The sequence below is a fragment of the Sphaeramia orbicularis genome, chromosome 22 (assembly GCF_902148855.1).
Source record: "Sphaeramia orbicularis chromosome 22, fSphaOr1.1, whole genome shotgun sequence".
Lineage (NCBI taxonomy): Eukaryota > Metazoa > Chordata > Actinopteri > Kurtiformes > Apogonidae > Sphaeramia > Sphaeramia orbicularis.
In genome coordinates, this window is record NC_043978.1 from 41863420 (window position 1) to 41888564 (window position 25145).

Sequence of the window (25145 nt, forward strand, 5' to 3'; positions counted from 1 at the left end):
GTTAGAAGTGTGTCACACACTACAGGTAACATAAGTGAAAGAATATGCCATATGGAAGTATTTTTTTTAATTTTATTTACAGATATGTATTATTTATTTTATTTTATTTTTTATCTACCACTGAATTTGACTATTTATAGACCAAATATGTGCATTACTTGGCATGAGCATGAGTTAAGAAAGAGCAAATGGGTAGTGACGTCCAATACATATAGCCTTGAGGGATTTGCTCTAATCACGTGTATATTTATTTATTTTGCCCTGAATTTGCTCTAATTTCAGTCCACAATATGTGTTGCGCATACAGGGTACACACACCTACATGTACACACTTGCCAGGGTTTGCGATGACAGATAACTTCAAAATGTCGCCCTCTGCTGTTAGATTTGGATTAGTGCACCTGTCGCTTAGTTATGACGTTATTAGCGCGTGCTTTCTCAGCATGGTGACCTCCTCCTGGTAAACACAGCCGGGCACGGAAGGAGAGGTGCAGTAAGTGGATATTCAATAAGGTTTATTGCTGTAATATCTTTGATTTTGTAGGTTTTTATACTATATATTATGACAAGTGTTTTTTTTCCACTTTGTAGGTGTTTATTTGCTTCGAGGGCAGTTCATTAATAGGGAGACACTGCCACATGTTTTATATGTACACATTGTTATTGTCTATAATCTGTGATAATGGCTGCACACAGGACATTTGGAGGTCTTCTGCTTATGCACAGACTTACGCAGGTTTGCACATCTAACTCAGGACATCATAGATGCATGAACTTGCTTAGAGAAGTCATTGACAGGAAGAGCAAGTTAAGATTTTTCTCCACTGGCTCTGTGAATTGTAATGATGATGATGGAAACAAGTCAGACCCTTCACCTGTAGACACCAGGATGACCCCCAGTCCCAGACATGCACTGCTGTCCAGGAGGAGGAGACCATTGTCCCCTCTAGAGCGGATCAGCAGCCTCCTGCCCCAGGAGGCTCTGAGCCCAGAGGTGGAGCAACTGAGAGAACCTGAAGAAAATATGGCGGACCAAAAGGAGCTGGGACCACCTGAATTTACAGTCACACAATCCACTAAAGAGGAGAGTGGGTGTCCAGAGAGCCACACAGCAGAGGAGGCAAAGTCTAAAGAGGAGGATTCAGTGACACATCATACATCAGATGCAGCAGCGGAGGGGTCCATGTCAGGCACTGAGTTCAGACATGAGCAGAGGATGCCCACTCTTCCTGGGGAGACCTTGCTAGTCTTTGGGGAGGTGCTTGTCGCTGAATATCATAAAAAAGGGAAGGCAGAATTCACAAAGATGTTTCAGCTTCAGACCAGGACACGTCTTGATAGCAGCTGGGGCATTATCCTGCATGACGACATCGCTGGGCAACCTGCAGGATGCTTCATGAAGACTAGCAGGGGCGTTCCCATCCTTATACGGCGTGCCAGTCTGGAGGATTATGTGCTATTTATGAAAAGGGGTCCCGCCATCGCTTACCCCAAGGTACTTTTTCCCTATATTCCAAAATATGTCTCATAGAACTTGTGTTCCCCTTAACAGCATTGTGAGTTCTTGTTTTCTCTTCTTTTCACAGGATGCAGGGATTATGCTGATGATGATGGACGTCACACAGGGAGACTGTGTGCTGGAGTCAGGCTCAGGGTCAGGGGCCATGTCCCTGTTTCTGTCCAGAGCAGGTCTGCAACAGATGGTCACATGATCTCACTTACATTTAATCCTTAGGTTAAATGTAAGCCCTCAGACCATTTTTGTACATTTTTATCATCACTGTACATCACTTTTACCCCGCCCCCCAAAGGGGAGGCAAGGGATTTTGTTTTTGATTCAGTTTTTTTGTTTGTTTGTTTAACACTCTAGCAGCAAAACTATTGGTTGAATTTACACCAAACTTGGTTTATAGATTGCCAGTGACCCAGAATGGATGTCATTACATTTTGGGAAAAGTAGGTCAAAGTTCAAAGTTTGGATGATTTTTCAAAACTTTCCCATTTCCTTATAATGGTTGAAATACGTGCAAGGGGTGGGGTTTGTTTTACGTGGGACCACTTGTTCTGTGTTCATTTTGTGATCATTATGGCCTTGTTACAGCTTATGGCATGATATTCGGCAAGAATGTTTCTTTTTCAATATATTTATAGAATCTAAAGTCAGTAACTCCTACAGGTCTATTATGTGCTACAGACACTTTTTTCACCCCCAGGGGACCTTTGTACCAAACAATGTACAATGTAAAACTATTATGAAATCCTTTTATATCAATATGGTTTAAAAAAAAATTTCTGCAGCTCTACTTAAAAATACCTAATGTCCAATCATTTTAAGGATTTTAACCCTTTGTATGTCAATTTGAATGCATGATGCCACTTGTTTTATAAAAAAATAACACAAAATATGATACATTTCCATGTAATACATAGTGGAGGAAAGTGGCTTTGTTGTTAATCACTGACATATCTCTGATATAAAACAACATTGATTTTATTTAAATTATTTTGTTAATATTGATTTTCCAGCATGATTATTCATAGTAACCAAAACAGTAAAATCTTTTTGAAGTGTAACTGATACCGATTTGATGTTTGTTAACTATGACTTTGACACTATGGTGATATTTCAGCATTTGGTACTAGAAGTATAATTTAAGTAGAACTCCTATTGCTCCACATCACTTAAATGTTATTATTACTATTGAAATAATTTGGACAAAGCTTCAGAGCCAGTTATTGTTAAATTTGTAGCCCCCAGTGAGAAGTGACCCGGAACAGTGGGAATAAAGGCATTGGAGTAAATAAATATATTTTCCCAAAATCTAGTTGTCACAAATTTTTGCCAGTATGGCTGTGAAATGGGCATTAAATTCCGTTTTATGTAGTCTTTAAAATATCTTAAATTTAACTTGCAGAACCCTGTAGGATCCCTGGGAAAAGTAGTTTAATGAAAATCCTTAATGGACATGAACTAATAATAAAGAACAATGAACAATGTTGTAAGTGGACTAAAAGGGGATTTGGAAAACCTGAAATATTTCTACGTCAGACACCTGATGTAATGTGATCCTGGACCGGGTCTGGGCTGATACTCCACATTATATGTTCTTTACATTGTACTTTTTGCAGTTGGCTCCAGTGGTCGTGTGCTGAGTGTGGAGGTCAGGGAGGACCACCACAGGAGAGCCCTGAAGAACTACCAGCGCTGGAGGACGTCATGGGCACTGCGACGGGGGCAGGAGTGGCCCGACAACGTTGAGTTTGTCCGCGCTGACCTCTGCACGGCCTCCTCTCTGCTCGCTGGTCGGGGATTCAATGCAGTCAGTATCTCAGTGTTTTTCAACCTTGGGGTTGTCTGAAATTTGTAGTAATTGATCAAAAAAATTACTAATAAAACATATTTTTTTTAATGATTCAATATACAGGGTGGGGAAGCAAAATTTACAATGAACATTTAGTTGTTTTTTCTCAGCAGGTACTACGTCAGTTGTTTTGAAACCAAACATATACTGATGTCATAATCATACCTAACACTATTATCCATACCTTTTCAGAAACTTTTGCCCATATGAGTAATCAGGAAAGCAAACGTCAAAGAGTGTGTGATTTGCTGAATGCACTCGTCACACCAAAGGAGATTTCAAAAATAGTTGGAGTGTCCATAAAGACTGTTTATAATGGAAAGAAGAGAATGACTATGAGCAAAACTATTATGAGAAAGTCTGGAAGATACTATTAAAGAAGAATGGGAGAAGTTGTCACCCGAATATTTGAGGAACACTTGCGCAAGTTTCAGGAAGCGTGTGAAGGCAGTTATTGAGAAAGAAGGAAGACACATAGAATAAAAACATTCTCTATTATGTAAATTTTCTTGTGGCAAATAAATTCTCATGACTTTCAATAAACTAATTGGTCATACACTGTTTTTCAATCCCTGCCTCAAAATATTGTAAATTTTGCTTCCCCACCCTGTATATTTAATTATAATTAAAACACCACACACACTTTTCCTAATAAAAATCAAGTTCAAATAAAATGCAGAATATAATATCTGAGAGGGCATATCTTGAGTGACCCGATCATGTGACTTTCAAATATTCATTGTGGTCGGTTTCAGATGCTGCAGCTCCTTCATAATTCATAGTTTGAGTTCTTGTTTGTTCAGTATTAATTGTCAGCCTTGTAAATCCAAGCTGGACTGACTGTACATATCCTGACCAAGGAAAATAAAATTCTCACTTTGTGCAGTAATCTACACCTGGCTTTTCTGCCTCCATCCATAATAATATACATTATATAGACTAAATGTGGTCTAAAATTAACATTTATTTGCAACATAGTATTGCAAACCATTACATGATTACATTTGCACAAATTCATTTCTGCAAAAAAATGTCTCCATTTTGAATGTCTGGGGTCGCCAGAAATGTATGATGTTAAAGTGGGGTCATGAGCCAAAAAAGGTTGGGAACCACTGCAGTGTCTGGTTAATCTGAGCCATCAAACTGTACAAAGTCTGTTAAAACCAGTGAGGACATCTGGTGTGTGTCTGTTACAGGTTGCCCTTGACCTGATCCACCCCCACCTTGTTTTACCCACTGTGATTCCCCATCTGCACCCTGGAGGTGTGTGTGTCGCCTACCTCGCCAAGTGTGTATCTCTACCTGACACGAACTGGAATGAATCAGAAGTGTTGTCCTCTGTTGTTGTGCTAATTTCCTGGGTGTCTCGCTCTATAACTCAGTGTAACACAGGTCATTGACTTGCTGGAAGGGCTTCGGTGTCTACCCCTCCCACTGCTGTGTGAACGCATCATCGAGGTTCCACTCCGTAAGTGGTTAGTGGGCCCCGCCATCCAAAAAGATGGACAGTACTGTGTCAGGAAAGCTCCAGGCATGGATGACAACCAGCAGGAGAATGATGCTTCAAATCAAGACGTTAAAGGTGACAATAAATCAGTGTGTGTGTGTGTTTATCTGCCCCTGTCGTCCAAGTCGCTTACCTCACTGCTTTATTTCCCATGCCACAGAGGAACACCCTGCTTTTGGACATGTTCCCTACATAGCCAGACCTCACCCTGAACAACTGAGCCACACAGGTCAGATATCCCCTTATTAACCCATAAAGACCCAGTGTTATTTGTCTGGCACTTCCCAAGTGATTTTTCCTCTTCTTTAAGTGACTTATCCCCATTTTGTCATAATAGTATATTCTGCATTTTTTCCAGAGAAAAGCATGTATTTTCCTATGTGGGTGCTTCTGTGAAACTGGTCCCTAAAAACAGGACAGAAGGGCTAAAAATTCAAACTAGATGTCGACTAATGTTATGAAGCACTTTGGGTCTGTTTTAAAAATAAATACTTACTGAGATAAAAGAGAAACTATTTTTCAGATAAAACACATTTTTATATTATTTTACATTATATTTAATACAAAAATTTGCATGTAACAATAAAAAGGACAAGAAAATTATGCGCTACTATTTTTTGGAATATCTCTTTATTCTCTCACAGGTACATTTTGCGAATTGAACTAATTATGCAAGGCAGAGTGTTTCACAAAAATGACAGCTGTTGCATAATCATTTGCTATTTATATCCGTTTAACTGGGCAGGTTCTGCATGTAACACAAGTGGACACGATAGGTTCCACACAAAACCTGGAATGAGACTGAGATTCATGAAAAACCCACGTTTGGATTAGAAAAACCACTAGGATCGACAAATTTAACACAGTGTCTTTATTTATGGCGGTATATAAGACTATTTACAGCCATGTTTTCCAGATCAAATGCACTGACACCTAGGTAGCTTTTCATGTCCCAATTTTGGTCCTATTTTTGGCCCCAATATTTTATTAAAAATTCCTTGATTTTGGGATGGCTCAGAGCAAGAGTATAATTTTTTGCATTTATCTGAGGTCATCATTAGGTACATCCTGGGGGGAAATATGTCTAAATTTACCTTTTATTATTGGGTCTAAAAAGCTGGCAAAGTGCCAGGTACCAAAATGTACCCCGTTTCATAGAAGCACCCATATTTAATTGACTGATCATGTTCTTTAATCATCATACTGATATTACATTTGAGGGTTATTATATCAAAAACAGAGAAAACTGAAGAAAAACTTGACTTTTTCATCAAAACATATCATTAATTGAACATAACAAGTGTGTCCATCCACTGTCATTGATCCAACTCCATGGGTTTTACTGGTGAATCAATGTCATAGAAGACGGTGTTTCCACGTTCACTACAGAGACTGTGAATGTCCAAACAGGTCATATCTGATGACCGTGAAAAGATGACAAACTATATTTTGCACTAATTATTTACATGTATTGATAGAATTAGTGGATCATAAGTTATTTAACATTTTATATTGTCAATGCTTTTGGTTGCTTGTGGCTGTTTGGGTCTTTATGGGTTAAATATGCCTTTATCAGCTTTGACAGTTTTCACTCTGCATATCACATACACTGATTATCTACCCTTTCATTTTCAGCTTTCTTGGTAAAACTGAGGAAGTGTGTGGAGTAGCTGCTCTGCCTGAGGAACTGAGACATGGTTTTCTTGTGCTCAACGTGGGAAGAATTTAATAAAATATCTCACTTCTGTACTTTGAAGTGTATTTTTTTTTTACCATAAATTGAGTCATGCTGTTTTAAGGCTAATAAAAATAAGTATGCCATTTGCACTTTTCTAATTTCATAACTTTCAAAATGTGTTAAACTGTGAACAGACATGTTCGCACATAAAAACTAAGAGATTGGTGTGCTCGTTACCACTGTTCTCAGAAATCTGTCGTTTTGTGGTATCGCAGTTTTGCTTGTGGACTCTATCACAGATTGTCTTTTTATTGAACTCTGTCTTTCATGGAGCTGCTTTTAGAGTTACAGTGAAACAGTGTGTACTTTTTTTGTGATCTCATGGTCATTCAAGTAGTAAGCAAAGGATTATAAATGATCTCAAACAAATCACTAAGCTTTTATTCAGAACTCAACAGGCAACACTGGGCCATTAAACAGGCACGTTGGCAACAGTACTAAAAACACACCCAGTTGAAGCCCGGTGTGTGATTTTAATCTTCATTTCATTTTAGACGACTCTTCAATGACATTTTTTTAAAACATCAGTGATGAAAGAGTTGTCAGAAATATAACAGAAGTGCTTACATAAATAAAATAGATACAACTCTGAAGAATATATTAAATAAATACTTAACGTGAAAACAAACAGCCAACTGATGTACAACGTTGATCTAGTTGTACATCTATCAGTCATTACTACAGCTATTATAGTCACTTAAATGACTGGCTCCGATCAGTTCCATATTTGCTTTAAAAGAGGTAAACACAAAATTCTGAATTGCACTTGTGAGTCAAACCTTTGTGTTTTTTTAGCACACAGGGGAGATGTAAATACACAGAAGTGCTCCATCAGTGTAAAGGGAAAGCCGCTCAGATGATGTGATGCCCTATTCCTTGCTGATCCAGTCCATGGAGTGGTCGTATGTGGAACCGCGAGATGATTCATCCCCTAACAAAGAGGGAGATGATGAAAAAGTATCTTAATGTCAGTGGGAAGTTTTGATCAAACAGTCAAGCTACTTAAGAGTTAAATCACATGGTTTCACATAGGGTTTTTTTTCCCCTAGCTGAGTTTCTAAGCCTCATGCATTGCATTTTCACACAGTACTTACATTAAAGATATGGAATTTTCTGTCTAAACCTCCTCATCTCTTGTGCCTTAAAGCTAATGTGCTACGTACCCGAAAGTTTATAGTGCCAGACTCTATGAAGCACTGTGGGAAAGCAGATAAAAGGGAGGTTGGGGAATGATACAGGAGTCTAAATCCTCTCTACAGCAGGCACACTAATGTAATTCCATCAGGAAGTCTCTAAGCAGACACTAGGTAAGATAACTTTGAAAAGAAACATCAAAGATATTATATATATGATTTTATTCAAAGCCATTACCAGCATGCAAAATAAATCCTATTTGTAGTTTCAACAGTCTGGATCACACCCAAACACAATCAGATATTACTCAGATATGAGATGAAGAGAAAGAGACAAACAGAATTTGATCACAGTACGTCAAGGCTTTCATCTGACTTCACCATTGGTAGCCGGGAGCAGAACATACAGGGGTTGGACAAAATAATGGAAACACCTTCACCTCAAGATGATAATGCCCCACTCCATACAGCTAGAATTGTTAAAGAATGGCATGAGGAACATTCTAATGAAGTTGAGCATCTCGTATGGCCGGCACAGTCCCCAGACCTCAACATTATTGAGCATTTATGGTCAGTTTTAGAGATTCAAGTAAGACGTCGATTTCCACCGCCATCGTCTCTAAAAGAGTTGGAGGGTATTCTAACTGAAGAATGGCATAAAATTCCTTTGGAAACAATTCACAAGTTGTATAAATCAATACCTCAGAGAATTGAGGCTGTAATTGCTGCAAAAGGTGGACCTACACCATATTAAATTATATTTTGTTGATTTTTTAAGGTGTTTCCATTATTTTGTCCAACCCCTGTATGTGGTTTAGTGTTACGTACTGGGAACAGCCTCTGAACCGCAGCAAGGGAAACATTGCTCCTTGTTTCGAGTATTCTCCACTTTCCTGAGAGAGGTAGTGGTCCTGGGCGGGGTAACCTCTAGACTCTGGGAGAAAATGAATGGAGGTGAACATGTGGGGTCTAATGTTTGGGCAGAAAAGAGCCTCTGAAGGGCGACGAGGAGCCAGGGCCATGGTCTACCTCGGTCTCATGGGTACAGAAGGCACAGTAGACGGGAGAGGCTGATGGTCCGCGGGGCATGAGGGTGTTGTCTTGGTGACCGTACTGCCGGTGGGCGCCGCTGTGGTGTTCTGACCGCTCTCTCTGCCACACAAAGTGAGACGGCAGAATCGCCATCACCTGATCAGTAGATGCAGAGAGAAAAAAAAAAAACAAAGGCTCAGCAAAAGAAAGAAAGAGAATGAACTTTTTGTTTAACATCAAAGTAAAAAAACACTACACAGCAAAATACAAGACCCTGAGAATGGCTGTTTATTAGTGTCCTCTGGCTATTAAACTTGATTGTACCTCTTCGCAACAGCGCCTGCTGACAGCAGCTCTGTAGTCGATGCGAGCCCACAGCTTGTCTCGCTGGTTGAGGAAGTGAGGAAAGTGTTTCCTCCAATTCTTGCCCAGAGCCCATGGAAAAATCTCATACTTGTACTGCTCCTCATCTTCCTCCATGGTGTTGGCAAGATACCTGCAGACAGGGCACAAGAACCAATTTCCTTTTACAACATGCTAAAGGACATTAATACAACAATAGGGGATAAAAAAACAAAACAAAACACAAATTTACTTTGAACTTACAATGCCATGAAAAAATTTTTCCTGGTGTATTCAACAAGAGTGAAGTGGGCTCTTTTGAAGTACACAAAGGTCATAGCAAGGAGGTACTGATGAATTAGAGGGAAAGTGTCAGTGTCACCGTCAATAAATTAACTGAAGGTACCATAAAGGTTGCACATGAAGATGCTGTCACTTCAACTTAAACAACTACGTTACCTTGTCTGTCATTTTACAGCAACAGTCCATCCACAGGAAGTCTTGGATCAAGTCATCATCTGTAAAAACATATTTCCTTATTAAGTGAATCTATGTTGAAATTTTCCATCTTTAAAAAAAAAACCATTAAAATGCATTACATTGTACTTCTGCTATGCATTTACCAAAAAGTTTGAAGAATGATGCCATTTCCTGGCGCTGGATGACAATAGTTGGGCTCATGGTCATTTTGGAATAATACATCTCCCCCTGATGCTTGGTGGGTTGACTCTTCCCTGGTGGACCCTGAACATCCTGGCCATTGGCTCTTTTAAGCCCAAGACCTCTTTTGACTTGGTGGGAGCGCGTGCTGGTGGGTTTGACTCGGACAGTCATGGAGGGGGGAGTCTGGCACCACCTGAGTGTATGCTTCATCATGCTTCAGTGTGACTCATCTATAGTGACAGGTCTCCTGTGTGCCCTCCATGCAAATGAAAGGAAGAAAAATAAAGACTGTATGTAAAATGCCTCTGGAATTTTACACACCACAGTCGACACTGAAGACCATACTCAACATCCAAGTACAAACTGTAAATTTTTACTTTAGAAAATAAATGATTTTACAGTCCAAAAAATACCAGAAATGTATTAATTCAGATTGCACTATGTTGAAAAAATAACTGCCACAAATTTTTAGCTTGACTGCATGCCAATGCCATGAAAAACACTCTGAAACCTGCACTGCTTGTAGGATACATTTTCTTGTATAAATATTGATTCAGTTTTAGTTTTGACATGAGGGATATTAATATGCGGCCACATTTTTTCCATACCTGGAATTACCTGGAATTGTGAGTACTTGTTCACGATGCACAAAAATCATGGCATTCATATATAATGATTTCTCACTTTTATTAATCAACTTTTGTCTTGCAGAGATTAGCTATGTGGTTAACTCATGGAAAATACTATTTTCTGACTTCACACTCTGCAGATTGTTGTCATTTGTAACTGTTAATGCAACATTATGCCAATGAGGTGCCACTCTGTAATAAAATATAATTTACAGATAGAAAGGTGGGTGTTAAACTGTATTTTAAGTTGCCAAAACAGTTTCTTATCACTTTAAAAATGGCTCTGTCTCTTCACACCACAGGGATTCAAATCTGTGATCACAGCATCTTTATATTAAGTGATTCTATTTAATTTATCTAAGTGCTGTTCTCGCTAAACTATTACCATATTTTTAGGTGACTGATGTGTTCATCAACCACCAGGGTTGGGAGGGTTACTTTAAAAATGTATTCTAATAGTTACTAGTTACCTGTTAAAAATGTAATCAGTAAAGTAATCCAAGTACCATAATATTAAAGTAATATAACTATTACTTTCAGTTACTTTTGGATTACTTCAATACCAAATATGCTAACAAGAAAAGCACTTGGAGAGTGCAGACCTCCACCAAGACAGATCTGCCCCCCCCGATCACCACCAAAATTTAATCATTTCTTCCTTGCGTCAGTATCAATATTTCCTGAAAATTTCATGAAAATCCATCCATAACTTGAGTTATCTTGCTAACAAACAAACAAACAAACACATGCACGCACACAAAGCAAAGCGATCACATTACCTCCTGGCGGAGGTAATAATGACAAAAGAAACTAAATATCAGTAAAACTACTAACTTTTGTGTATTATTTAAGACAACTGAATAATGTACCTTTGTAAAAGAAATTGGGACTTTCAAAATAAGAACAAATGCATGAGAGATTATGAAAACCATAAAGTAAATATAGTGAGTAGGCTTATGAACTATAATTTAAAGTATGGGCCTACAGAACAGTATACAAAATAGACATTCTCCTTTAACAAACACAAAATGCTCCTTTTTTTTTAAAAAGTTTAATACACAGATTAAGAGCACCCACAATACTTTTAAGCAAATAAGGTGTCTACTAAGTTTTCAAAAATGAAATAAATAGACCGTTAATCAAAATTAAATTGTAAAGTACTACAATTTAAGGTGATAAAGCAAAACTTATGAGGTAAAAAGAAAAAAGCATCTGCATTCACAACTGCAGTTTAGTGTGTAGGAGGTAGGCACCATTTAAAAACTCTATGACTGGAAATGTGCAACCACATACTTATTATGATACCTAAAATATGTTGCAACACACATGATCAAGGTAGTACCACCTGTGCTTCATTTTTTCTTAACAAAGAAAATCCTGTTTCTGTAAGGTTAAAACAAATTCTACGCCTGCCTCCAACTACATACATATCAAAGCTAACCTACATACAGGTTATGTATGTGACAGGTCAGACTGACAAGCATGTCTTTACACTAACTGACTGTATCTATACTGAGGTGAAAACCAATGACAGAGGTTTAATAAGTCAAACACAGTGAGACATGAAGCTAACGTTAGCAAGAAACAGACCTGAAGTTCACAGGTGTCAACATAAACACAGAACACCTGTAGCATTAATAGCACACTTACACTGGACTTCTAAAGCGACAAACGCCCGTTTTGTTTAAGAAAAGAATCGAAAAGGGAATAGTTCACAGCGGAAATACCCCTAAAGTGAAAATTATTAGACTGAATTGGAGACAGTAAACTGACCACAGGTGACGGACGATGGCACGCGCATCAGTATCAGCGCCAATAATCCGGCTGTTGCACGCGGGGGCGCGCATGCGTAACACGACAGTTGGGAAGTTTGGCTCTTCTGTAGAGATGGGACTGTTGGCTCTGTGAAGGGAGCCGTTCAAAACACTGGCTCTTTTATGTTTTTGGCATTATTTTGAAACACCAATATTTTAATGACTAAATAGGCTACATGTAATGATTGACATTACATTTTAAAGGTGTTTAATTGGCGCGGCAGTAAATATTATCTTACTGTGAAAAACAATAGTTAGTTCAAATGTGTGGACTAAATCCATGACATGAGAGGTGACATTAGGCAAATGCTGGAACTGGACCAAAAACATCACAGTACATTATGTGGACTAGTCTGTAGCCTAAAAATGAAGAAGAAAATAAAACATTTCCTTGTGAAATAACATTTTATTCTCCTCAAAACAAGAGCAATAAATGTGTGTATACGGAAAAAATTGCACAAAACACAACAGTGATTAATCGCTGCAATTACTTAAATACCTGAACTATAGTGCAATTCTCAGAACAAGAACAATATATTGGAGAAAAATGCTTGAAAGATATATATATATTTTTGCAAATATTGCAAGTTGCATGCCCATCTTTTCTTTCTGAAAAGTGTATCCAAATACTCCTCCTTTTTCTTGGGCTCATTACTCACAGGTGGTCATTCACTCTCTCAAACTTTTCTCCGGTTTCGACCAGTCTTCCAGCTCCGCCTCCTCAAGTATGCTCACCTCGCGCTTCAAACTGTTGTTTTTTTTGCTAACTTTTTTTTTGCTAACCAATGCCTCCCCAGTGACACTAAATTGACAAGCAATAAGACACTCCCTCTTTAAAAAAAAAAATTATTAAAAAAAAAAGATGAACGGCTCTTTACAAAGACTCGGTTCCCATCGTTCGTTTCAAAGAGCTGTTCAAAAGATTTGATTCGTTCGTGAACGTCACATCACTACTCTTTTGATACAGTTCCCAAAGAAGAGCACCGGGCCCTTCGACTCCGAAACAGTTCTTTATTTAGCATCATTTATAGCCTCATATTTTAGCCAAAGTTGGCAAATATGAATGGTTTGTGCACTGATAAACTGTTTTGCATTCAGTGTTTTTATGAGCCTTATAATTGGCTTATTTTGTCCATTTGTTTTGTAACAAAGGAGTCTTTCTTTTGTTTATTTTGATTAAACTTTTAAATGTACGGAAGCCGAGAATGGCCGTGGATTTACATATTATTTTATGGTCGAATTAATTTGTTATCACGAGATAACAAAGATCGTTTTCTCATGAAAACAAACAAATTCATTTCATTATTTCGTAATAGAGAACCATATACAGAATTCAGATGTGAGCAGGTTCAACATCCTCCACATCCAGCCTTCAAGAGCTGCTGCTGACATGTGCTGTACAGAGCAGAACACACATTCAACAACAACTTACAGGTAAGTTACAGTAACTAGGAGAAAACAAACTTTGTTATCTCAAGATAATGAATTAATATATTTTGTTATTATGAGAAAACGATCTTTGTTATCTCGAGAAAACAAATTATTGGTTTTGTCATAAATAAACCAGACAACATGCCAGTCTCCTGATGTAACAAGTCTAGCTGCTCTCATCTGTGTGAACGTTTAGCCTACATTCTGCTTGAATGATTATGATGATTGATTTATTCCCATCTTCCTTCTCTTTCTTCCTACTTTCCTTTCCTTCTAATTATCAACTGATTATTTCTTAACAGGTGCTTGTGGAAAAAGCCAACATTTCCAATTGAGGACAGGAAAGGACAGGCAGCAAATAAAACGCAAAAAAAACCAAAAAAAAAATCAGCCAGTTTGGTTTTGGTGTAAACGAACATAATCACAAACACATGAGACATCACACATTAAAACAATCATCATAAATACACCATGAAGTTGTTTTAAAACAAATCTGACACATTTCAACTAAGTAAAAAAGTATATACAATAAATACATAAAAAAAAAAAAAAAAAACAAATAACAAAACACACATGATGTGATGTGAGGTCATTATAATGTCACTGGAACTTAAATAAAGGTCTTGCCCTTGAATTTACCAGGACAGAAGCAGTAGAAAAGTAGGACAGATCCAGATCAAACCTAGACTTGAAAAGGACACAGTGATTCTATAACAGCACAGATACAACTTGTTGCTGTAATGTGACAAATACAAATCTAAGTTTCAGGCATGTTTTTTTTGTTTGAGTGTCAAAATAATAAACAAAAATTAATGATTTGGAAATAAAATAATATTCAAATTAAATGTTACAATAATAATTAAATAATAATTGCTCTCATGTCTTGTATTCTGTATGAAGTTATGATTTGAAACACACAATTTTTTTTTTGGATTTTCCAGACATTAGGTGTATTTGTGCAAAGTATTGGTATCGGAGCAGCATTGCCAATACCAGCCTGAATTCTAGTCTGTATCGGATCGGAAAGGAAATCCGTGGTACCGAACATTACTAGTTGGGGTTGGAAGAAGAAGAAGAAGAAGAAGAAGAAGAAGAAGAAGAAGAAGAAGAAGAAGAAGAAGAAGAAAGTCAACAATAACAAACATGGCCATGACAGATGAGGTATTACTAATGTGGATACTAATCTTGATATTGAGGAGAAGGGTAGTTGTCATCAATATATCAGTAGTTTTTTCACTAACTCACACAGGTGTTCTTTGACGAGTTCCACCATTTCTGGAAATTATTCTCTTCAAATCTCAACACTGCCTACACAGTTCCTGGTGGTACTGCTCTGTATTCTCCGCTGGGGTTCACATCTGCAGACTCCCAAGGAACAGACAGAAATACGGACGTAATGAACGCAGAGGACAGACAGAATGATCCGCCTGTATGCACATGCCTCTTTAACATAGAGCATGAATGGGACTTAATTACAGCTACTTAAGCTAATTAGCTGGGTAGCTGTCACACCAGATAATTCAATACATATTAATGCTAACATTAGCCTATGCAGCTACATTAAGTCAGTAATTCATAGATGTCAAACTCATTTTAGTTCAGGGGCCACATACAGACCAATTCCACCTGACATGGGCAGGACCAGTAAAATAATATTATGATAACCTATAAATAATGACAAACAACAAAAAAAAAAAAGTTAAATTACAGTACACTGTAAAGTACAACATTTTGTTTTCAAATATGACAGAAAGGACTGCCTTAAATGTTTACATCAGGTGAAAAAAAACACAACTCCTGTTAACATAAATCATGTTGTCTTAGTGAAATATCCCTTGTTTTGTGTATCTCTGTTTTTTTTTTTTTTTTTTTTTTTAAACACTGATTTGTTAATTTGTTGAACTCTTGGGGTAGTTGTTTGAACTTAAGAATTTATTGTTGCTAAACTAAAAATCTTCATCAGTTTTCTAGTTTGGATGATTTAGATCTGTCATGTGACTTCAACCAGTCCCACCCCCACACACCCTGACACTGAACCAGCCCCACTGATACATGAAGGAGGTGATTTTTTTTTTTTTTAATGTCAAAAATATGTCTAATGGCAGTAGGAATGTGTATTATGCTGCACACTAACTGTTTTATAATAATACATTATGATTATTATTCTATTTCACATAATGATCCATAGGCAAAACAAATACAACCTACATTACTGATTGAATGCTGGACAGTTTTAGTCATGATGTTATTTTGAGCTCTATTAGGGATATATTATCAAGTGTATCACTGCATTCTGCAGAATCATGACCATGTGTAGGTGACACTGTTATGCCACGAAGAAGTGTGGAAGTGGGGGAGAATTGAAGGACTGCACCACTAGCAGCAATACAGATGATGAGGAAGAAGCATATGAGAGAGGAGAAAAAGGCAACGTGAAATTTACTCCCATCCAAAAAGTAAAACTAGATTGTATTTGTGTATATTGATGTGAAAAGAAATAACACTGTTACCATTAAAAATAGTAAAATACAAAAGATGGCTTGCACCTTTCTCATCACCCTTACATGAAATCCTGACATCTATTGTAAGCAGAATATGGATCCATGCCTGTACAGTGTTATATTTTTAGCATTTGCATGGTTTGCAACATTAAAATGGTGAGACCCAAAGCGGCATTTTTTTCCACAGTGACCCAACATGTTTTAATTCAGGTCTTGTGCTAATGTTGTAAAGGCAGCCATAAAATGAATCTGCATAAGAGAAAATCTGTTATATTTTATCTGTACACAATTAGAATACACTGTAAGGTAGGACTACAACAAATAGCATAAATACAAATAACAGCAAAAATGGCATAAAAACATGTAGGATGTGTTCATTTAGTGAAGAAAAAAAAACAGAGTAAAGGCAACAGTTTTCCACTATAAACTGTTATTATAAGGAATTGCAGATACAGATGCAGATAAAGTTTACTGATAATCAGCTCAATAAAATAAATAGAAAGAAAGAGCGAATCATTAGATTGAGGTCTGGTAGAGTCTGATAGCAGTGGGCATGAAGGATCGTCTATACCCCTCAGTTCTGCATCTTAATGATGCAACTGCTCCTCTGGTTTGTCAGAATAAGATGAAGAGGATGATCTGGATTTTTCAAGATGTCTTCCACCTTCCTCAGAGTGCATCTCTCCACCATAGTAGCAGTGTGCAGTTTCTGTCCAAAAACAGAACTAGTTTTTTTTTCACCAGATTGTTCAGCTATTTTAGATCCATTTGTCTGATACTATAGAATATGGAGACAACCCATCAATTTATAGCATTTGTCAAAGGACCAAAAAGGATTAAATAATTCTTTTTATGTATGTATGTATGTATGTATGTATGTATGTATGTATGTATGTATGTATCTATCTATCTATCTATCTATCTATCTATCTATCTATCTATCTATCTATCTATCTATCTATCTATCTATCTATCTATCTATCTATCTATCTATCTATCTTATTCTTATTTTATTTTATTTTATTTGGTAATCCATAAATATTCACTCATATTTATTTTTTGTCTAAAGATTACCACCATTTTTTTTCTTTTTTCCATTTCAAGTGTAATGGTTGGCAACTATCCTACTCTAGAGAGGCAGAGGCAGGGAGGGAGTTATTTTAAAAGTTGCCTTACTGAACTGATGCTGGATTTAGCAGCAGTTTCAAGATCAGCAAATCACCAAAAATACATTGTCAAGTTTGTTGGCTGATATTGAAGTTCATGTTCATGAGAAAAAGATGCGATCAGTATTTTGATAACATTTAACTGTCAGTATTTATAGAATTTATATTGGAAAACAAAACACTTTTGTAAAATTATTGATATTGATGAATACTACTGGTGCATGTTTTTAATGCGACTGAATGTGACACACTTTCACTTTCATATTAATATGTTTGTTTTTCCCTTTTTTCTATACAAATAGACCAAATGGCTACATAAAGAGATATTGTTGTGCTCCTATAAAAAGCTACCTGAGGCCAGCCCTCATTACCCAAAGGAGCTTATGGTCTTACAAGTAGGTGAGTTTTATATGCTTTAACGTGGCATATGTGCATGCCGAGGAGTTCACTGAAAGCCTCACTAATCCTATCAGCTCATCAGCTCCTCGTCCTCTGTCAGGTACATTGGGAAGAATGTTTTTCACACGACGCTATGAGAGTTGTTTTTAAAGCGAGACAGTGGATTCTTGGATTTATTTTACGTCTACATGACCTCTGAAGATTTGTAAAATGGATTTATCACCATGTTTTTTCAACAGTATCCTCAGGAAAAGTGATCTGATGAGGCACAGCAATCTCGGCCATCTGAACATGACAGCTACAGCAGGTGGATAAGGACTTTGCCTCTTATTTTTTTTTGCATCCTTCGGTGCACTTTCTCTTACTAAGACATAATTATCATCTTCAAAACATCGGAAATGGGCTGCTCACCATCTAAAGGTAACAATTTTGGGACTTTGGGTCCTTTAAGGAAGGGTCGAATGCTGCCTCCGGCACCTCATGAAAGCCAGAGAGACTGTCAGCTTGAAGATGGACCAAACTGTAACTTGATTGAAGCTACTGATGGAGATACAAAGGAGAGGAAATCAACTGGACAGGCCCAGTTATCTCAGAAAGAGGTACTTTTGACCCCACAAAAAAAGAGATCTGTGACTGAGCTAGCCCCTGAAGCAGTAAACATGGACAAATTAGAGAGTCAGGGTAAAGATGGCAATGCCTTGTTACAACGAAAGGAGAAACATGGGGAGAAGCTAGAAGCGATAGACAAAAAGAATGCTAAAAAGACAAAGAAAAATGCAAGAGGTGTGAAGACAGTAAAAAAGAAAGAAAAGGACAAAGACAAATTCAGTACAGATCAAAAAGTGGATTTCCCAGAACCTCTGGTAAAAGCTCACCAAGCTGCTTATGCCTTTTTGAATCCTAGCATAAATAGATATGATGCATTACTTGGACTTTTGGAACAAGCAACCCAAACTCAGGTTTCTGTGCAGCCTATGGTCGCTTTTATGGCTTTACGTTACGCGGAAATAATTCAGGGACTTGAAGAAATGGCAGATGAGGGGGAAAAAGTGTTAAAAGAAAATGGGGAGCATCTTGCATGGTCGAGCCAAATGAAAAACCTCTCATCTTCTCCACCTCTGAAGTCTGGCTCTGTTAATACTGAGCCCCCACCAGATTTGCTGCAGCAGCTGCTTCAGTACACCACACAGAGAATGCGGAATGTGTGCCAGACAGTTGGTGGACTTGGGGATTCTGCTTTAGAGGAGGCGGTAGAGTACTTTGCTTCTGTCTCAGAGCTTTTAGAGGAGAAACTAAGAGTCAAACGTGCAGCCGAGGCACGGCTATTGCATCTTTTGTCTCGCATTGAACTGGCCTCTCTACGCAAACCTGGACCAGAGGATTCTGCTCTCTTTAGTGAGGACAGTGGTATTGGGGCTGAGAGTGAATCTCTTGCTGGATCTGATAGACAGCGCAGACGAAAGAGTTGTGAGTCCACTGGGACAAACAGAACTACTCCTGTCAGCCCTATGGGATATAACTCTATTAACATTAGGCAAGGAGCCTCACGGCACACATTTGCAAGTCAAATAAGTCCAAGTGTTTCCCTCACATCACTCAACTCAGTAGGTTCTACATGTACCATACTGGCTAATGAACAAAGAGACTCGTTGCTGGGGTCTGTCTCCTGGGAGGGGGACGATGACGATGATGAAGTAGAAGGAGGCATGGGAGATACACAAATAGGTTTTAGACAGCGATCAAATTCGTCACCTATGCACAGTGGACAACCACGTCGACTCCCCCCAAAGCGCATAGAAAATCCTAAAAATGTAGAAATGACTCTTAAAATGAAAAATGCCATAAGTGGCAGAATACAGTTTGTTGCATCACCTAACGCTGGTGCCAAAACAAGGATAGAAGGCAGCCCTAAAACTAATAGACGTCAGTGGTCAGACGATACAGAGCAATATCCAAAGCGACCTCAAACAGCTGCACCTACTCGGAAGGCAGTGGTGAAGAAGAGCCCAGTAGCCAAGCAACGCCGAACTCAGTCAGCAGAATCACTGCGGAGCCGAGGTGAAGATGCCACACTCCTTGAACTGGAAAGAACTCAAAAAGATTTAAGTCAGAAGTTGCAAAGAATGGCTAAAAGTAAGGCAGTAGGGAATACTAAGACTGTTCCATCTAAGCAAACTCCAAGAACCTCACCAATGCAATCTCCATCACGTAATCGCAAAAATCCCCCAATAGAGAAGAATGTTCAAACACCCAAAGATAAAACAGGCCTTACAAAAAGCAACAACAAAACACAAGAGGTAACAAGTGATGTTGAAGAAGATAATAAACAAAAAGACAAGAAACCACTCAAGGGTCCTATAAAGGCTACCCCACCTCCTAGCCCTCCTTTATCACCACGGCCTTCTTCAGGCCTTCACCGTGGAAGGAACTCAGTCAAAAAACTGATTGATACATTTAGCCAAGGAATAGAGGAACTTGATGGTCCTAAAGTTCTTGGGCCTCTGAAAGGTGTAAGGAAGTGTGGTGTCCCTGTGTTACCTGGTTTAGGAAATGTGGAAGCTGTGCTTAGCAGTGGGATAACCAGCTGTAGACCTGAATGTGAATCAGAGAAAAATGAGTATTTGGATCTAGATAGTCTTCCTCCACCTCCACTCGAAGTGTTAATGGATAATTCCTTTGAAAGTGCCCATAGCCTTTCAACTGGTGTAGCAGATGATGGGGCAACAAAAGTCAGCAAGTCACCAATGATAAAAAGGGCTGTCGTCTCACAGCGATTAAGGGCCTCAGTCCAGACAGTGACTGTGCTGCCCAGTAAAGCAGGTCTGCTACAGGGTTCCAAGGTTATTTCTCCCACTCAGGCAGCTCAGAAAGATGCATCATTATTGTCAAAGACCAGTCAGCCAGATGTTCAACCAGAAAATGATGTTAAAAAGGAAAATGATTCCTTGTACCAGCAAGCCAGAAAGATCATACACCTTAGAAACTCTTCAGGCCTTCAAACTGTAAAACCATTAAGTTTTGTAAATCCATCTGCCAGTCAAGAACAATCAAGAAATATTGAAGATGATGGGAATCCACCAGTGCCTGGACCTAGCTCTACAGTTTCTGCAGTGCCTCCTTTAGTATTAAATAGTCAAACACCTGCCACCCCACCAGTGTCAAAGGTGCGAATGTTACCATCTACACCCTCTACACCTAGCAGTTTACATCGAAGACTTCCCAGTCCCCAGAACTTCAGAAGGCAACCTACTCCACCCTCCTCAGCTAGCCCCCCTACCAACAGGAAACTTCCCACACCACCAGCAGTTCAGAGGAGACTCCCCAGTCCACCTGTAGGAAAGCACAACAATTTAAACTCAAACTCAGTCTCTGCATACCCTTTCAAAGCTCCATCACCACCTGCTTCTCCAAAACTACAAAGGTGGTCGAGAGAAAACAGCAGCGAAGACTTATCTAGTGCTCGAAAATTCAGCAATGCACGTTCTGTCTTCTGTCCTGCTTCACCATCCCTGTTTGAGGCCCAACCCAGCCCGGGTCCCCAACCCCCTCAAGCGTGGACATCTGCTGGGGTCTCTTTCCTCTCTCGTTCTTGGGGGAGCCGTGGACGGTTTCCTGTATCTGTGCAAGGACCTCGGCCATTTATCCGACGGAGCCATTCGGACCGGAGGCCAAGTTTGAGCCTGCCATTACGGTCGCCTGGCATCTCAGTGGCTGAGACATGTGGGAGTGAACCAACAATATGTTCCCAGGGGTGAGTGTTTTACTGTCTTTTACACTTTCACTTAATGCCACATTATTTTGACAATTAGATACGGTTTCCTGTAATTTACCCAAGTAACATAATCTGCACACTGTTGTGTTGTTGAGACACAAAAATAGTATAATTTTCCACCAGTCAAACATTACTCTACTAAACTGGAGTTCCAACATAATGTCACAACACAGTACTTTGAATATGTCTAATGAGCCGTTCATATGCATTCATATGTTCATATGTTTTGAAACAAGCAGATGTACAACTTCATCTTAAGACATGAAATGTCTGGGCTTTTCCTGAAGACATCACCATTTTAAGAATATCATGTGTTTTGAATTAATACTTTACCACACATATATGGGATAAATTCTAGTGCTTATTGAGCTATATTATATTTTAGGTCTCTCCGCTCCTCTCTCTGCATCATATTAGTCTCATAATTTATATGTTAAATATATGTATTTTATTATTATGCTGTTTTAGAACAAATATGTTTGGGTAAAATGACAATTAGATCATGGATTTCTGGACCCACATAATGTCTCACATGATTGTTTAAGACTAAATGAGTTTACTTTACTTTATTGGGGGTGTTCTCTCAGTAGTATTACTGTTTTTTTACAGACACAAAGAAAGACCCACTTCCCTAATTGCTTATGGCCTCACTCTTTACTCATTCTTACAGGCTGGATGATGAACCAACCAGGGAGGATGATCTATGGGGTAGCCAATCAGACCTCAGAGCCACACCACGCTCTGCATCCCATCCAGACCTGTGTGTTGTTGGACAGGGCTTGCACAGAGACTAAAAGGGGCCAATGAAAGGCCAGTGGGATTATGGATTACCAGGTTTTACCAGGGATTTAAGGTGATGCTGTTTATTCCACTGCGACGAGAGGAAGAGCTAATTTCATCCTGCCTGTGGTGCCACACCTCACAATGTTTATATGTTTATATGTTTATTTCAGAGGTTTATGTGCATCCATATTTTTGGCCATGTATTCTGTATATAATATTCCTAGAGTTATATGTTCACATTTTGTAAGGACGTCACAGGTTGTCATCAATATGTCAGGTGGTTGGTTGGATCAGTGTCTTTCGAAACATTCATCAATTTGCAAAACAGAAAAAAATAAGATAAAACTTTTCAAGTTTGCAATTGTTTGGTTTTGGAAAATTAATGAAAAATGACTTTTTCAGTGGTTTGACATTTTCCTCTGCTGTCATTTTTTACTAGTAAAATATGTGGCCAACTCCCAAACAATTTATTCAGGTGTTGCCTGGCAGTCTTTTTATTTCTGAATTGTTATGATTCTGTGTTTCTTGATTTTTTATTTTAAGTATTTTTAATAAAAAGAAATGGCTAATACAATTAGGATCTCCTGTCTTAAATTTCTGTTGACAAATGTAATAAAATTGATGATAATGATGATGATTATTTTTATTGATGCAGTATAGATGTCAGATAAGTGTACCAAACTTTTTTTTTTCCAAAGTCGCAACTACGTGCACTACTGTAATGATTCAAACATGATTTTTTTGGTATATAAACATAAAAACATTATTATCATTATTATTATTATCATAACTATGATGAAGTCAAATATTTTGTGCTTCACTACAGTGACATATGGTAGTGATGGACAGCATCAGGTGAGTCTTCACTTCTTGTCACACACTGTACATGTTGGAATTCGCAAGGCTCAAAACTTCCCTAGAGCCACAAAAACCTCAAGTCTAAGAGAACGTGAATAATAACCTTACTGCATTGGCTTTGGATAAAACTTTTCTATCATGATATAACTATAAAAAGTACTTTTTTTTCTTTTTGTTTGCAGATGATGAGATCATTTTCAGAATATATGCCCACCTTCTTTCAGGAAATATTGAAATAAACTTTGATTTTTCTTCCTCTGTCACATTTGAAAATACAACTGTAATCAGCAGCAATACACACTTGCCAAAGGAACAAATCCATGAATAGACAGAGCACAATGCCCTTTAACCAAAACCAGTTAAATTACTGTCACTGCTCAGAGAAAAGGTGAACACATGGGTCATCTAATTGTACAGGGAGAAGCAATAAATGTTACATTAAAGTCCACTGGGTGGTGGTAATTGTGCTACAGACCTTTAGCATACTGACAAAATCCTCATTTTAAATACCAGACGTGTGGTTTGATTCGGCGGAGCCAAAAACGGTTTGTTATTAAATGTCAAAGGGAGGAGGGTTCAAAGATTTTAGCTCTTTTATTCTCACATAATGGATCGAGAGGAAGTACCCTTAACTCAGCCTGTGGTGATGTGTAGGACTCAAGATTATCTCTCAAACTTTGCCACACCAACAATGTAATCAACACAAAAGTCTCCAGATTAATATCACTCTGCACTTTCAATCATTACTCAAAGTGTAATATCATAATATCTGCACCTTGTTTTCTGGCCCAGTAAGAGCCAGAAAGTGGAATTAGTTCTCATCCTGCACCTGTGACTGAGCACCAGGTTGTGAACGACAGGCTAAAAATGCACATTCAAATGAGGGTGTAGATTGTTTTCCCTTTTCCTGAATAAAACATGTACTTTCACTTCAACAATTGCAATTCATATTAGAATAGCACAACAATGATGTTCAGCCTCATTGACAGCCAAATACTGAGACAGGTTTTAATACTGAGATACTGTTTGTTTCATGCTGTTTTTCTTACAGTATGACGTATGTCTCACACATTTTTAACCCATAAAGACCCTGTGCTACTTTTTTGGCAGTTCCCAAATAAATGTTTCTCTCTATTTAACCTTTCTTAAGTAATTTATCACTATTTATTATAATATTACCTTCTGTATTTTGTGCTTTTTTGGTGAAAATCATCTACTTTCCAATATTTGATCCACTGATCATGTAGATGTAAAGCTCAGACTGAGGTTGAAGGTTATTATGTCAAAAACAGAGAAAACTGAAGTAAAAGTGAGTTTTTCAGCAACATATCAGTAACTGAATGTAAAAACAAATGGCTCCATCCACTGTCATTGATCCAACTCCATGGGTTTTACTGGTGAATCAATGTTGTAGAAGATGACAGTGTTTCCACGTTCACTACGGAGCCTCTGAACGTCCAAATGGGTCATATCTGATGACCACGAAAAGATGACAAACTGCATTTTACACCAATTATTTACATGTATTAATATGATTAGTGGATCAGCAGGTATTAAACAGTTTACATCAGTAGATGGTCTGTGTCTTTATGGGTTAAGTGAGAAAATCATTATATACTAACTACAGACATCTGACACACAAGTAACATTTTTACAGGGAATGAATGGCAAATTACTCGAAAAAATGTAAAAAAAGAAAAAAAACTTTTTCAAATATTGATATTCAATAATCAAATGTTAATGTAACATACAATAAACACTGCAAAAAATTACATTAACTTTACATTTCCCCATTATTCATTGGGTCCATTGGAGGTTTTTTTCCCCTCTTTTTTTCATTTTTTTTTCTTTTCAAAGCTGCCTTGCATTATCTTCGGGAGACATTTAGAAAGAAGCAGCAAAGATGATCCTCTCCAGACAACCATCTTTCCCATCATGGTAACCCGCTCTGTGAGATGATGAATACTGACATGAACACAAACTCCCCGCCTGTGCACCCACTTGACCCTGACACA

General features: G+C 38.1%; 3 protein-coding genes across 10 annotated transcripts; 2 read left to right on the forward strand and 1 right to left on the reverse strand.

The window, feature by feature from the left end:
* The first annotated feature begins 427 nt into the window (after positions 1-427).
* Positions 428-6625, forward strand: trmt61b (tRNA methyltransferase 61B). 2 transcript variants are annotated; one of them, XM_030127558.1, is made up of 8 exons: positions 428-493; positions 592-1495; positions 1587-1689; positions 3130-3320; positions 4559-4650; positions 4745-4944; positions 5030-5098; positions 6505-6625. In XM_030127558.1, exons 2-8 carry the CDS (start codon positions 683-685, stop codon positions 6537-6539), a joined length of 1503 nt encoding a protein of 500 aa, XP_029983418.1. In that variant the 5' UTR covers positions 428-493; positions 592-682; the 3' UTR covers positions 6540-6625. The 2 variants fall into 2 exon arrangements, with proteins under 2 accessions (XP_029983418.1, XP_029983419.1); XM_030127559.1 differs by having other exon boundaries at positions 443-488.
* A 347-nt stretch (positions 6626-6972) lies between these two features.
* spdya (speedy/RINGO cell cycle regulator family member A) lies at positions 6973-12232 on the reverse strand. 7 transcript variants are annotated; one of them, XM_030127562.1, is made up of 9 exons: positions 12057-12232; positions 9738-10033; positions 9574-9632; positions 9379-9464; positions 9097-9268; positions 8770-8928; positions 8569-8674; positions 7771-7803; positions 6973-7538 (listed from the first exon to the last, which is right to left on the reverse strand). In XM_030127562.1, the coding sequence occupies exons 2-9, from the start codon at positions 9988-9990 to the stop codon at positions 7477-7479; spliced, it is 930 nt and encodes a 309-aa protein (XP_029983422.1). In that variant the 5' UTR covers positions 9991-10033; positions 12057-12232; the 3' UTR covers positions 6973-7476. The 7 variants fall into 7 exon arrangements, 6 of the variants coding, with proteins under 6 accessions (XP_029983422.1, XP_029983423.1, XP_029983421.1 ...); XM_030127563.1 differs by lacking the exon at positions 12057-12232 and adding an exon at positions 10476-10981; XR_003934599.1 differs by lacking the exon at positions 12057-12232 and having other exon boundaries at positions 7771-8047; positions 9738-10981.
* A 5515-nt stretch (positions 12233-17747) lies between these two features.
* pcare1 (photoreceptor cilium actin regulator 1) lies at positions 17748-22849 on the forward strand. Its single transcript, XM_030126385.1, has 2 exons — positions 17748-21468; positions 22160-22849. Exons 1-2 carry the CDS (start codon positions 18116-18118, stop codon positions 22281-22283), a joined length of 3477 nt encoding a protein of 1158 aa, XP_029982245.1. The 5' UTR covers positions 17748-18115; the 3' UTR covers positions 22284-22849.
* Positions 22850-25145: the final 2296 nt, after the last annotated feature.

Bases quoted from the DNA above. Each gene is read 5' to 3' on its own strand.
- trmt61b (XM_030127558.1), top strand. From the start codon at position 683: ATGGCTGCACACAGGACATTTGGAGGTCTTCTGCTTATGCACAGACTT. The intron at 1,690-3,129 runs GTCTGCAACAGA...TACTTTTTGCAG, and splicing joins CCTGTTTCTGTCCAGAGCAG to TTGGCTCCAGTGGTCGTGTG. The intron at 3,321-4,558 runs GTCAGTATCTCA...TGTCTGTTACAG, and splicing joins CTGGTCGGGGATTCAATGCA to GTTGCCCTTGACCTGATCCA.
- spdya (XM_030127562.1), bottom strand. From the start codon at position 9,990: ATGATGAAGCATACACTCAGGTGGTGCCAGACTCCCCCCTCCATGACT. The intron at 9,269-9,378 runs GTAAGTTCAAAG...CCCTGTCTGCAG, and splicing joins AAAAATTTTTTCATGGCATT to GTATCTTGCCAACACCATGG. The intron at 7,804-8,568 runs GTACGTAACACT...GCTTTCCCACAG, and splicing joins CGGTTCAGAGGCTGTTCCCA to TGCTTCATAGAGTCTGGCAC.
- pcare1 (XM_030126385.1), top strand. From the start codon at position 18,116: ATGGGCTGCTCACCATCTAAAGGTAACAATTTTGGGACTTTGGGTCCT. The intron at 21,469-22,159 runs GTGAGTGTTTTA...TCATTCTTACAG, and splicing joins CCAACAATATGTTCCCAGGG to GCTGGATGATGAACCAACCA.